Raw genomic sequence first — 15223 nt, 5'->3', positions numbered from 1 at the left:
CCGACTATAGTAATTATTCTATAAAACTATGTTTTAGCCTATGTAAAGTGGCGCCTTCATGAACGACGGCAGCTTTTTTTGGTGATGCGGCAAGCACAAAGAGTGTATGGGAGGGCAGGCTATGATAGCAGTGCTACCAGCATAGAGTTTCTCACTATAACACCTAGAGGGTAATCTGGCGCTACCGTCTATGGGAGTTTCTTAAGGGGCCACCGTGCCGTCATGGGAATGACGGTATATGTGTCTGCGAGGCTCGTGTTGGCTGGTGTTGTAATAGGCTTCGTCTAAAACGTGGATATGGCTACGCAAATAACGCGTTCTCAAAGTAAAATCTTCATAAAATGTTTCCATTCACGCATATTACATCTTTACTCACCCACAATGCATGACCAAGCGGAGAAAAGCAAGAACAGACGAACAACTGTTTCAAAGCGAGCGCGAACCTTGTCATCTGTCTTCCAATTTTAGCGGCCCGCTGATACTTTTTTACGTAACATGCAGTCATACACACAATAACAAGTTATCATAGTTAAATAAAACATGTTTTCGCGTAATAATAAAGCTAAAACAGATTTTCACGTGCTGTTTTAGTAGAAAGTGAATCATTGTGACAGACGGAACGGTACTTGCCAAGCTGGTCTTCAAGGTATCCTGTCTCTACGAGAACGATGCCAATCCAAAGTCACAAAATACCAGCATTCCCGTGCATACCACAGTGCAGCAGCGCCAGATTTCCCTCTAGGTAATATAGTGAGAAACTCTATGGCTACCAGTGTGAAGCGGTGTCACGTGATCTAACGTTCGAGTCAAAGCCGACAGCACTCGCGCCATATCGCCCACTTATCATGTGATGGTGCGCGTGCCTTCTATTGCTTGTGCACATTGTGGCAGCGTTGCAGAGGCAACTGTTCTCTGACAGACTATTGCGCTTACCACCGTCGTCTAGGACGGAACGCCATCAGCGAGCCGGCGAAAGTCGGGCGAAGCGTCCAGGGAACAACGCACGCCCGTTGGTGGTGGACCCCTTGCTTCCATCGAACACCAAGGGAATCTACCTGAAGCCCGAGCTGTCCTGAACGAGATGAACAACTGTGTCGACCGCGAACCTATTTCTGAAGTGACTGCAGCAGCTTCAGGCGATCACGAGGACGGCATAATGAACAGAACGTTTACTCCTCGATCCACGAGTGCCGTCCACACGGAGTCCCCTGTGCCCGAGGAAGGCAGTGCGGAGCTCACCTTCGCTGTAGATGGAACGCCACTCACAAGCCTGCAAGTTGGAGAACGCGATAACGTCGAACATGCATCGCACGAACAGGGAACAATGCTAGACATCCCTTCTAACTCTTCCGATACTGCTGCTGTTAGGTAAGTTTACTTATCGCAGCTCTTTGAATAGTGCATTTCGTGCAGGCATAGCCCCATAGCGTTGCAGCAACGCCCTACTCGTAGCGTTTCGTAGTACGCGGCAAACATTGTGAAAAAACTTTGCTTGCCGCTGTAATTAATGATTTTACGAAGTCGAGTGCTCGTCGCGGCGCTTTGGATTAGTGCTATTGTTGCCGTCTGTTCGCGTTGCAGCAACTCCCTAAGCGTTTCGTAGTGCGTACGCGGCAAACGTTGTGAATGACTGCTTGTCGGCCTAATTTAGGTTCTGAAGTAAGTAGACTGCTCGTCGCGGCGCCTTGGATACTGCATTTAGTGCAAGCGTTGCAGTTCGTTAGCGTCGCAACATCTTCCTGCAGTCGTCGCGTTTCGTAGTACGCGGCAAAGGCCGTGAACGACTTTGCTTGCAGCTCTGGCAACCTTTGTTGCCATACGGGACGTCACGTGACCTCATCACTGCTTGCGCCTGTAACTTGTGTAGCGGAACTTTACATGCAGTTCTCGAGTGCCTTTTAGGGGTGAGTAGTTTTCCTTTTCCCGATAATAGAATTGGTCGCTAGCGTGGGCTGCGTAGCCCTTTTTGCTTTGTTTTATAAACCATTGCGCCCAAACGCGGTCGCTGTTTTGGTGCCGAGCTTCGCGGAAAGGCTCCCATTACCGTGGCTCATTGCGTTGGCGCTGTGACGAGTGTCTTGGTTATGCGGGAGGAGCCTCGCCTCTTTGGGTGGCTAGGCTGCAGTCTTTCGTTTATCACTTGCGGCCCTGGTTTTGCAGGCCCGAGAAGCAATCGTCAAACACCTCTCTTCTCAGCGACGACACAAACAAGAGCGAACTGGATTTGACTTACACCACGGCGAAGGGCTCTCCCTTGGGGGCCACTCATTACTTTGACATCAGCAGCAACGACACTAGCATTGCTGAGTCGGTCGAGGTGAGCAAACATAGCTTCTCTATCTCCTTCGTTTGCCGGTTCCGTACGAACGCGATCGGTCATTGATAGAGCGTGCACACAGTGGCTTGTGATAATACGACGGCCGGTGTTAAGCACATCGTGGTTCCGAAATTCGTGGCACAGCTTGTGCCAGCTTTCGCTGTTAGATACTTGCTTTAACGTAACAGCTAACAGCTTGGCTGCTTTCGTAGTGTTCTTGTAGACAAACAAGAAAAAATAGCATAATGAGTTATAGCATTAAGTCGTGTGCAGGTGCTATATTGCGCGTTTTCTGGTTTAGTATCTGACTCTTATAACTGACGTCATGTAATGGCCAAATGCATGGTAGATGGCTGTCATTGCCTCGGCTAGAATTGTCTTTGGTATTGCATATTGAGCCTGTCACCACAAATCTATAGGGTTGCACATAGCTGCCCGTCTCGGCAGCCGTCAGGATTTTTTCTCAAGCTGCTTAAATGGTTCTGCTTGCAACCAATTCAACTGTTACGGAGTTTTGATTTCAGTTTGTCCGTACATGTGGATTGTTTCCGTTCTTGAAATTGGGGTGGCAGTAATCGCAGTGTGAATGTGCCAGGACAGTATATCACTTTGGAAAGCAGCTCTGAGCTTATTTTTTGTAGGAGTGTTCAGTAGTCCTTACGTGTTTTGCAGAGCTGCCTTTACTTAGTGAAAGCATTTGCTGTGTATTCTCCCGTGGCATTCATCATATTGTAATGTGAAAAAGCTACAGTGTTACACTTTAGTGTGGTCTGTACTGTATACTTTGCCTCCTTTAATTTATTGGTGGGGTTTAATGTCCTGAAACTGGCACATTAGGTTATGAGACACTGTAGTGGGGGAATCTGGCTTAATTTTGCCACCTAGTATGTTTTGGACGTGCAGCTAATTATATGTGCACGAGTGTTTATGGCATTTCACCTCCCTTCGAAATTCGACCACTGTGCCCAGGCATAGAATCTGCGACCTAGTGCACAGCAGCAGACCACCATAGCGACTGAGCCTCTGGTGGCTTTTGCCTCCTTTCATATACATACAATTACTATTTTTATTGCTTGAACTGGTGCAATAGCAGAGCAGTTATAAGATATGCTAAGGTTGGTGGCATTCTAATGAGTGAACATGTCCAAAGCATTGCTTCAGGTTTGTATCACTCTCGATTTATTACAGCTGAGGTTTATGCCATATTGCTTGCTGTAGGCTGTCCTAACTTGAAAAAAAATCCATCTGCACTTATTCTTGCATAAGTGCTGTACGGGCCATTTAACGCCGATTGTGAGCTCAATATATAGAGCAAAGGCAAAATTTTTTGGCTTTATTTAGTCTCTAGCCATGTGAAAACAAGCAATACAGAAGACAGTGGGAGTGCAGCTAAAGCAGCACAACAAACCCTTGCTAGATTAAATTCTAATTAAATATGGCATGTGATTAGCTCGCCTAACCTTGTCAAAGCAGAAGACGGTGAGATTTTTCTGTACGCAACAAATTTCATTAAACCAGCACTAGGTTAATGGAAGTCATGCATGCACCAAGAACATTTTGACAGCTAATTGGGGGTTTGTCTCCCACAGTGTATATATACATATCTGTGGGGGTGGAGTGCAAAAATGCTTGTGCACTTTGATTTAAGTGCATGTTGAAGAACACCAGGTGGTCAGAATACATTCGAAGCCCTCCACTACGTTGTCCCTTGTAACCCCCTGTGCAACTTCGGGACTTGCAGCTGTTATGCCCAATTTTCTCTGCAAGTATGCATGACCTGTATGGGATATGCCTGAAACCCCTTGACAGCTACATTTTGTCAACATGGCCAAAATATGAATTGCGTCATGAGACATACTTTCAAGAGTTGCACAAAAAACAATTTCTGTTTTATCTTTACTCTTCAGAGGGAGCACTCTTGTCTCCCAGATCACTTCTAATGTTTTAGAAAAATGGTGCTTTTACCACAACCATCACCTAATATCTTTTTTTTTTTTATTGTCAGCTTTTTGTGCGTGATGCATCATGGTCTCGGTTGTCTTTGCACCATAAAATCTGACATTACTAAATATTGTTTGATCCTAAGTAGTGGCTGATGGAAATAAGATATTTGGGCCTAATGTAGGCTATCAGCTGGCCCAGCTGATAGCCTGTATTAGGCTTTTAATACTGAGGCCGGCTTGGTTGCACTTCAATTTGTCTTGGCAGCATAGCTGATCCTTGCCGTGGCACTGACCTGTGGTCAGGTGTAATAGCTTGCTTGGAATGGGCAAGCAATTAGACTTGTGGCAAATGCATATTCACAACACATTGAAATAACTTTTTATATTATGTAATAACTTTCCCCCAAAATTAATGAATTGAGGTTGGTGGGCCACTTTTCTTTTTCCTATGTACAAATGATGCTGCTGTGACATATTTAATTTTGTTTTACACAGTGACAAGCATGTGGAGAGAAGTGCTGTGTTTATTCTGTTGCATCTAACCATTGCTGTAAGCATGCACACACGGCTACTGCAGCTTGGCATCTGTTGCTACTCATTGCGGCTTCTTAAGTAGATTTTTGAATATCTAGCACTGGTGGCCATTGCCTGCGTCTTCAATATAGCCTGTAGAACCACATGTTGTCGTATTCATGAGTATACTTGATTGGATTTTCGGTTTCCAGTGTTGCCGTCTTATAGAATATCTGATGCAAAAGCTCCCAGGCCTGGACTTGTACGGCTAGGTTAGACGTGGTCATGTGATGGTGCTAGGCTTACTGCTGCTGACCTATGTCTTGTGTGTAGACATATGCAGAAGCCTTGACATCCCTATACTGTTAGGACAACCCAGTCGTTTCTGACCACTAGCTCCTTGGCCCAGGAGCTTCTGTGACAGTATTTACGTTCTAGTGCTTCCTGCTGTGGAATGCTTCGAATGTGTCATGCAGAGGGCACAGTGTGAGGTTTCACCACCAAAGGCCTTTACTTCTTACACTGTACATGTACATTCTTTGCTGTGTTGTATAAGCACCAACAGCTTTGCTCTGTATCATAAGTGCTGATTTGAACACTTCTCAATCTGTGTAACCCTGAGGGGCTTGCACACATTTGTACTAGGACTTGGCTCTCATGGGTATAAAACTTGTTTTGTTAAATATTCAGAGGTGTTTCTTTTTCTTCTTTTTTTATGTAGTCATAAACTTGTCTTGGGAATGTGTATAGGAATTACTTTGCTACCTATATTCTTGAGTGTTCAGTAGCACTTCTCTATTATGTGTGCAGCATATCAGTGACTGAAATAGAAACCTGAGCTTGTAAACTTTACATGAGAGTGCATGTTTATTTTCCCCCGTTCAGCAAATGGGCGAAACTTGTAAGTCAGGTTTCAGCGCGAAGCTTTGGCATTGCAGTGGGCTTGGCAGCTGTGTTTGCAGCACAGCTATGGACATCATACCTTGAAATCATAAAAGTTCTAATCATACTGAAAGTGTTATAGGATGAGTTGTGCTAACAGAGGACAAGGGCAACTGGAAATTGTTGGGAGGGGTTTTCTTTCTTGCAGTGTACTAAATATAAGTTGCAGCCGCAGCCCATGAAGTGTTTTCTTTTTCACATTTCTTAGTTCAGGTTGGTGGTGCAAAAATGATGAATGAGTTATTTTTGCTGTTCATGCATTGACTATTGAATTATGAACTAGCTATGTAACGTAATTGCCAGTTTACGAAAACTCTTACAAAAGTGATCTTTAGAAAGGCTTCCTGTAAAAGTTGAGGTAAGTCTGAGCCCTAGTCAGATGGTTTAGTCAATGACTTTTTGAAAAATAATGTAGGCAGATGTGCAACTTGCGTGCATGTACATTGGGTTGCACACTGTTCATCTTTTGCTTATGTGCAAGTTCTTGTCTATGTACAGATGACACATTCATGACAGGATCCAGCATGCTGTCAACTTATAATCTGCCTGAGAAAACTATATTGCTCAGCTCAAGTAGTTGTTCCTAGCTTAATACATCAATTTATAGGACAGAAGTCTTGTCACTCTCACAAATAGGGCATATATGCATAGTATTCTATCTGTGGGGTTATTTAGCAGTAGCTTTCTTTTATTCATTTTCTCAATTGTCATTCACTGTTCATGCTGGCTTGTGGATGCTTGGTGAGTGTTCTTGGCTAATTTTTGTTTTGACCTTTCACTTAATTTTCTGCACATCCATTTCAGTGTTTAAATGGTTACAAGTACTGTTGTCATTACACTGAAAGAAAATGCTAGACTTGACCATTTATACGAAGTGTGGAAAGCTTACATAGTAAACAAAAGAAATTGTAAACAGCGGAGTTAAAAAAACTTGCATGGTTAAAACAGGACTTGCTGAAATCATATGAAAAGAAATATTAAGTTTAAGTTAAATTTTATTTTCTCTTAGACTATGCATTATCTAAATGTACATTTTCAGGAAAAAACTTAATATCAAAATAGTAAGAGAAAGTTAAATGGAGTTTTATTTAGTTGAACACTTTCTGGCCCCATTTACATGCACTATGTGTCTTCCAAGGAGCATAAAGCATCAGTACAAGCTGCATTTGTGTAGATAGCATAGCATTTTAAATAGAATTTGTGAAAGTTCAACTTGAAAGTTAAAGTGCTTTCTTTTCTGTTTGTTCCACCCTCAGACTAATGTTGCTGCTTTCTAACATGCAGGGGCGCTTAATTTGCTTAATTTCAGAAATATGTAATAAAGTTCTAAGACTTGAAGGGATTTCACTCTGCCACATTAAGAATTCAACTTTATGAGGAAGGAATTTTGCCAATGATACATTGAAATTTTTTCTTCCCTACAGGGACATGAAGTGAAGGCACCTGCGGCCTCTGCCTTAGATGAAAGCCGCCATCAGCAGAACAGTCTTGAAGCTCTGCCAAACAATACTCTGGAGTCGCCAAGTGTGCTTTTGGAATCCAGCAGCAGGGATGTGACTTGCATTCCTGCCAATGACACTGTGCTGCATCTGGGAAATGACAGTGCTTTATCAAATGCACCTGGATTATTAAGCCCTGGTGTAATCAATGAGCCCTTAGAACCATTTGAGTTGTATGACCAAAACGTGAACCTCCTTGAGCTTTCAGACTCTCGGAAGCTGCCAGACATCCCAGATTTACAGGACGCAAACTTCCTCCTGTGCTTTGACAATTCCTCTACTCCAAGTGCTCCGGCTCAAAGCAAGGAACGTCGACAAACTTTCGTTGCTGGCAGCAGTGCCCGAGAGTCCACGAGTACACCCGGTCAGGATGAAGAATTGACTGTCTGTGTTACTGATTCCAATGACAACCTGGTGACCACAAAAGGGAATGCAAGCGGGGCTGGAATTGGCGTGATCCCAAAGTCCTCGGGTACTGCTGCTGTTGGATCTGGTGACCAAGTTGTTGCCCAAGTCCAGGTGAGCTCTTTGCATCCTTCCAGGAGTTTGGGATATCTTGAAAGCAGCAGTGGTTATTATTGTACCACTGTATCTTTGGCTGAATAACTTCCCTATTATTAGCACATGCAGCTGCAAGCTGATACATGCATCCTTCCAGATGTAGGCTATCTCCTCTCTTCCCTTAAGAACCCCATAAGATTTTTAAGTGCTGAAAATGGGCCGGATAAATATAAATTAAAATAATTTCACGATTGTTATCACCAAATGTGTGAAGCAATAAGAGTGCTAATTTGTTGTGTGTGAGAAGCATCAAGAGTATAATGTAGCCACTAATAAACGATGTGTCCTCGTAGCTGGGCACACTAAGGACAGCAGTGATGCATTTCAGTTGACCCAGTGTTGTGCATTGCTGCATACTGTATGAACATAAATATGCACTTTCTACTTTAACATACTTGATGCATTTACATAATTGTTAAGCACTACTTGGAATAAAAGCAACAAGCGAGCTGCTGATGTGAGCCAATTAAGCAAATGGGAATAGTTATTTTGGAAAATTTTTGTGAGAGATGTTCCTTGAAATTACTAGAGCAGGCTTGTAAGATTGAAGCCAACCTTACAATAAATATGGTGCATGTGTGCTAGCTAATAGGCATGTTGATGTGTTTAATAGGAAGCTTTAGACAAGCCTATACAAGTGGGAAATGATCAATTTAGTAACCTTCTGCACAGCTTGCTACTATAGTAACTGTTAGTCTAAACCAACTGAAAACTAGTGGTCAGACAAATTCTGAAGAACAATTCCTTTTTATACTGTTATGTGAACAATATGGCAGCTGTGCAGTAGGTGCTGCAGGTCATAAGTTTGTTTGCATTCTAATGAAGTGGCACTTTGTGTTCAAACATGGTCATTGCTGATCCATCTTTGTTGCTTGTGGCATCAGAACTTGATCCTGCACCAATAGTATTAGAGTATGTGGCCAGTACTGATAACACGCTTCAACAACACTCCAACGCAAGAGTGAAAAATTCGCCAGGTGGGGCTGTTCATTCACTTGTGGCCTCGTTACAGTCAGCCATCTGGTGACTCTCTCTTGCGGGAGTTGTCAAGCTGCCTGGCCTTAGTTGTCAAGCTGCCTGGCCTTAGTTGTCAAGCTGCCTGGCCTTAGTTGTCAAGTAGCCTCTACATTAGTTATGTAATAATTCCGATAAATTGACTCTCTATTTTACAGATTGTTTTTACAGTGAAGCTGTTTACCGCTAGCACCTGTATGCATCCCCCGTATGGGTTTGGAGTGTGGGGGGGAGGGTACCTTGGCCAGCTTTTATCTGTATGGGCGAGAGGAATATGTGTGCCGGTCCTGGAGATATTGCAATACCTGGCAGACCCGCAGAAGGGAAACTATATATATATATATATATATATATATATATATATACATATATATATATATATATATATTAGAAAGTACACTTCGCATAGCTAGTTGGCCTTCGTGCACTTTGTTTTAAATCCTGCTTGACGAATAATGAGAGGGGGAAAAGAGTGTGGCGATGGCGCCTGTGCACTTAGCCTGCCCTTCTTTGGCTATAATGTCACCTGCGTCGGAGGTGCCGGCACGGCTGCCGCAGTGGTTGCTGCATATGCATGGGAAGTGCGGTGATCATGGTGGTGCTTGGGTCGGCATAGTGTGGTGCCTAATTAAAAACATACGATTTCATAATGTATGCAGCCTAAACACCTTCGCTGTTAATCCATCCCCATATGAATGTTGCGGCTGCATGATTTTTTTTATATCAATAGTAGTACGATACTTTGCCAATATTTGCTATTGATAATGCTATCAATACTCCTGCAGTTCTTGCGATACTCCAAAAACTTTGCAATAAATGACCATCAGTAACCCTCAAAAACAGCCCACCAACAGAATAGTAGTTATCATTATTTTCAAATCTAAAATAGTACTTAGAATTCGTTGGTGTTTTTAAGTTTTTAAACATTTAAGTTTTTATCTGAACAGTTAACTCTGTAGTGCCGGTGTCACATGGCACTTTTGATCGGAACTGAATTTCTCAATTGAGATTGGTTATTTTGCGCAAGGGGCAGATCTGAGCCAATCATGATTGAGAAAAATGATCCTGATCGGGCTCGATTGCGAACGAAAATGCCCCGTGTGACTGGGGTATAATTTAAACATGTCAGCCAGGTGTTATGGTGGAGCATGTTAGCTTTTTTCCGCTTTAGTCTGCTCCTCTCAAGGATATATTACTTGGCAACTTGAGAACATGCGTTTTGCTGGTACTGACATAGCAAGACTGCAGAAGTGTATTGCAGAGCTACATCCAAGAGTGGCATGTGGAGATTTAGCTTGACTTCTGTATTTCTAAGAGGTTGCAATAAGGTTGCAATATCTTGCCTGTGGTTGTAGCTCTGGGTACTAAAGAACCATGTCACGTGACCTATACTATTGGCACAGGAAGTTATACCATGTAAGAACTGCTGTCATGGTGAAGGGTATGTGTGGGCAGCGCTCGATGTATGCATTGTGAGAATGCAAAGTGCTATGGTCGTTATCACTGTGTGCATGGTGCCTGTGGCTAATTTAATGTTAATGTGATTATGGGCAGTGCATTGCATGGTTTTGTACCACATATTGCTAGTATTTGTGGTCCTTTTCTTTTTTTCACCTTTGGCGGTTCGATAGTGTCGCAATATCAATGGTTATTTATGCATTGCTACTCTAAAAGTGTCTTGTTGCTCTTCAAAAATCGTATGTCCTGTGCATTAGACAGGCCGTAGAAGATTTCTATGGTTGTTGCCCAGTGCAGGTGCATTTTCAAAATTAATTTCTCCCTCTGGGGCTATGAAACTGATGCCAGCTTGTTGAAGATTGCGAATTAAAGGCTTTTAGAACACCACAGTGAATTAAGATTTTGGCAGCAGAGGTCTGAAAACATGTTTTTAGGCAAACATTTTCCCGGTTATTGGGATCTTTTCCCAGATATTGGTGCACGAGAGGTTTGAGCAGATTATCAAATTCTGCATGAAGCTGCAGCCTGTTGCATTGTATATCAGAAAAGGTTGCTTACCTATTTCTATGTATCTATGTCCAATTGCCTTAGCTAGTACTAGATTTTAAACTATAGTGAACTTTATTGTTGTTGCTTCACCCTTGGTGCACCTGATATATTCTTGAAATTAATATTAGTCTTTCTTTTTCTGCCCCCCCCCCCTTCTGCATATATATAACAGCTACATCTTTGGTAACAAAGTGACGACTGACCTTCCCGAGATGTCTTTACCATGTCAGCAGTGGCGTAGCTAGGTCGTCTGGCACCTGGGGCCCATAGGTCTTCTGTCACGCCCCCCCCCCCCCCCCCCCCCCCTGGTGTAGTCGAGGAAGGCGAGGATATCGACAATTTCCGGGTTTCCGCTCCAGTACAGCCACCTTGGATACCGCGCACGTTCCCCGGGTCCCCCTCTCCTTCGCTTTCTTTCCCAGAGATCGCGAATGCAGCAAATACACACGCTGTTTTTCCTGCGCCAAATAACACAGGGTGCTGCACTGATAACGTGTGATAAGCCCATGTGCACATCTTCTGTCAGACTGTAAGGCTTGGCAGCCGATACAAATGCGGCATCGTGGAAAATATGACTTGCGTCCCAAGTAACAAGAAATATCTTTATAATAAAGTTTTAATTACCAATTTTGGCAGCAATATTGCTTTTGCACAATTGAAGCCCGACATTCATATCTTGCCCAACAACAATTTCACAAAAATCGTCGTAGGTACAATGGCACACAGTATTTTGTCTGTGGGCAGCCCTGAACGAAAAAGAAAATTAAGTTGTTTGTCAGTGACGCTGATCTCCCCACCCTTTTAGAAAACACTACCTGCCTCCCTGCTGCGCGGGCGCCAATGCTATGACAATTACAAGTTCTCTTCATTCTGATCAATAAAGCCTTGTTTTCATTTGCTGCTATATGGACAAACGTGATTATCCGAGCTGCGGTACCCCCCCAAGGTTGGGAACAGAATAGAGCACGCTTCGCGTCGATTCTTGGCGTTGCCATAAACAAAGAAAGAAAAGGCCGCGATGAAGCCCGTGCCAGCAAAAGCTTGCACTACTGTTGGTCTGCACTCGCAATGGAGAGGATGAAGGGATCAACGTCACTGGTCCACTATTTCACATTTCTTTCGCTGCTGCCATATACTGGGCGCCGTCCGCAGTGCCAAAGTACTGTAGGTTGTAGCACCCAAAACGATTTTGTTTAAGAAGTTTTTGTTGAGTTAATAATATGACTTTCAGTCCTCAATTCTCGAATTGAAGTGCTTCCTCTATAAGTACTAATCACGGGATTATTAAGGATATGGTTATTACTTATCTGCCATATTTTTCGCGCTACCGAGTTCCTAGTAATCACAAAAAGACATAAATTCATAGAATCTCGATCGGGAAGTATCCTTACAAAATTCACCTTTTTTTTTATAAAATTCTGTGCAGCTGATACAGACACTGTACTTGTGATTGTGACATGAAGTCACACAACAACAACAGTTTTCGGAAACTTTCGAGGGTAGGAAGGAAAGCGTGAACCATAACGGCAGGTTTCGCAGCGGCTTCTCGGAGTGAGCGGGAGAGGGGAAGTAAAAGCGAGCCAGACATCGCGGCGGGCCCGCGACTACAGCCTGTCGAGTCATACGCCGCCAAACTCTTCGGCCGAACCGAGTCTGAAGACGATCCAGAGAATCCCATTTGCGACTTTTGACGGCCCCACTTATGCAACGTCGCTCTCAACGAACGCTTCGCAGAGCTTGCTGTCTTTCGACTCGGACGATCATCGCTTTTTTTTCGCCGTAAACGCGAGCACTGGGAGCGCTGGTTGAACGCCCTCTTGCTGCTGTCTTTGTTCGTCTTCGCTGCGCGTTCTGAACGGAAGAGGGACCCAAGAGCCCTAACGCCTTACAACGCCTCACTCTATGTTTAGCGGCTCCTGCTCCCTGCATGAACGCACAGCGTGAGCGCACCCCACATGAAACGTTCCGCTAAGGCGAGTAGTTTAGCAACCATTTCGCGAATTAAATTTTTTAGCCCGCACATTCGTGCAATTATTTCGTGGGGTGTTGATAGAGCTGCAGTAGACGACTCTGCGGCGCAATGCATCGGGTATATGAGCTCGGGCTACTAAATACTGGAGCATTCTTTGCAATTTGCACCCAGTCAAGCCGGCGGAAACAGGGGTGTCTTCAGGCGTATATGACACCCCCCCCCCCCTCCACCCCACTGGCCCCTTGCACCCGGGGCCCACGGCCCCCTGGCCCCCCCTGTTGCTACGCCACTGCATGTCGGGATTTACAACAAGGCCCAGTAGTCGTCCAGTTCACACAGCTACGAATATTGATAGAGGTGCTGTGAACAGTTAGGGCCTACAACACATCTAGAACCATGGCAAAAAATTAAACTACCTTTATTACAATGCAATAGAATACAATAGAGAAGAATGTTCAACTGAGCTGTTAGAAATTATAAAAAGGAAATCTGATTTATTGATTGTTGTGCACAAGAAAAAGAAAGTGAGTCGAAGCTCAGGACATTTGCTTGTCAAGACTGTCCTGCTAAATTAAGGACGGGTGGCAACCCTGGCCGTCTTGGCTCGCCTTAGTGTTTGAACCTGCTGCAGATTGCCTCCAATATAGTGTATGGGCCGCATATCCACTCAGCCACACAGACAGCCATGTCCTGCCATAATTGGGCTGCAGGAGATGCGAGCTCACTTGACTGCATTGAAGTATTGACCCTGTAAAAAAGCAATGTATATGCAAGTCAGTTTTGAGGCTCAGGCTGAGTGGGGCATGCCCACAATGCTTTGCCTACTGAACGTCGCCATGGTGCGCAGTTCAAATTTGATTTCAAATGTTCACGTACACACGACTACTACCAATTTTGGCACATATGATGTGCCAAACGTGGTTTTTTGCGGCAAGCTGCAGTATGCTCTGCCAATGGACCCGTTGCAGTACCCTGCAGCACCTGCGGTATCTACGCTGCATACCAGACTGCAGCTACATGCAACTGTAAGCGGGTATGCACAACATTCGTCTTCTGCACGACAGGACTTGAGCGCACGCTCATGCTCATATGCTCCAGTCTGGCTGTGCTACGTGGTGCGGACAAGTTTTGTCCTGCACCAACTTGACTTGACCAACAGATAGTAACCACCTCCAACTCGCTCATTTTGAAGTATGTACTGTCAATAGCCTAACACGAGGCGAAGTTTGTCGAGGTGTCTAGCCAGGAGTGAGTGAGTGTGCTTGTGATCTGACCTTAAGTTTTGCTTGGTTCGAGGCAAGTTGCTAATTTTGACTAGTTTCGAAAACTCCACACCCGAATGCTATGACACTGATAAGCAGGGTGGCCGTGGCTGAGTGCGAGCAGGTAATGGTTGGTTTCTTCTGGAAGTACCTAATTATTGAAATTCGAAAGCCGATTTTCGCTTGCTTCAGCCTATGTCGTACTTCAGCTGCGTCACTATACACATTAACAGAAGTGCACTGATCCAAACATCCTTCTTGATTGATGTCAGCTATTTGCCAATAGTAGGCGTGTATGGGAATCTGCGATATTAAGAAATAAAGCCTCCAGTAAAGAGTGAGGAGGCAGGCTTCTGTTGAAAAGAGAGCATTTGAGAGAAAGGTGACTTCACGCTCCACTTGCGAGCTTTTTTTTACACACTAATAGAGCAATTTAAAATGTTTCATTCAAGAACATGTACAGCGTCACATCGAGCTTGGTCAAAGCATGGAAATGCTTTTTGCAAAGCTTCCGTTTCCTGCTGCAAATTAAAAATGTGACCTCTTGACAGCCAATTGGAGAGCCAACATGACTGATACTAGCGCCATGCAGCGGCCCTGAGTGATTAGAATAGAGCCCCTGGATATTTTTACTTGTTGCATTGCTTTTGTGCTTGTGTGTCAGATGCACTTTCAGGGTCTCAGTACCATGTCACCCATGTATGCCTCTGACTTCAAAATCCTAGACATTGTCTCTAAAAATCATGCCAATTCTTATTGCTTTGTTGTTTTAAGTGCCCTCTTTCTATTCTACTTCAGCACTCTTCAGACAAAGATAAGACGGAGGGAACATTACCCGTGGATTCTGAGGCAGGCCCCGAGGTTGCTCAGTTTTCTGAGGAGGAGTTCAAGACAGCTGCTGACTACTTTAAGGAAGATTTGGAATTCCTTCATAAAGTGGGCAGCAGCCAGCGGCTGGGCAGAACCAGCCTAGGGCGCTGCTCGCTTTACCTCAATTTTGACCCCCTGGCACGAAGGCGTAGTGAGGGTGAGTCTGTGTGCTCGCTCTGTTTTTTTTTACTGAAACCTTTTGCACATGATGGTCTTCTTTTCAAATGAGTGGTAGCAAAAAGTAGGGAGATAAATACTGGCTACCTAAGCAGTGCATAAACAGGCACCAAAGTGAATTTGTCTTTAATGTATCTTATTGACCA

At 44.1% G+C, this 15223-nt stretch overlaps 1 protein-coding gene across 2 annotated transcripts in view; it reads left to right on the top strand.

Moving 5' to 3' along the window:
- Positions 1 to 15223, top strand: part of LOC142560837 (uncharacterized) — a 97274-nt gene that overhangs the window by 23857 nt on the left and 58194 nt on the right. For both annotated transcript variants that reach the window (XM_075673216.1, XM_075673226.1), the window contains 4 exons: positions 947 to 1368; positions 2161 to 2317; positions 7140 to 7733; positions 14829 to 15057. In XM_075673216.1, coding sequence (XP_075529331.1) covers positions 947 to 1368; positions 2161 to 2317; positions 7140 to 7733; positions 14829 to 15057 — 1402 coding nt within the window. The remainder of the gene's footprint in view (positions 1 to 946; positions 1369 to 2160; positions 2318 to 7139; positions 7734 to 14828; positions 15058 to 15223) is intronic.

The sequence above is a fragment of the Dermacentor variabilis genome, chromosome 1 (assembly GCF_050947875.1).
Source record: "Dermacentor variabilis isolate Ectoservices chromosome 1, ASM5094787v1, whole genome shotgun sequence".
NCBI classification, from domain to species: domain Eukaryota; kingdom Metazoa; phylum Arthropoda; class Arachnida; order Ixodida; family Ixodidae; genus Dermacentor; species Dermacentor variabilis.
This window is presented reverse-complemented; position numbering and strand designations above follow the sequence as displayed.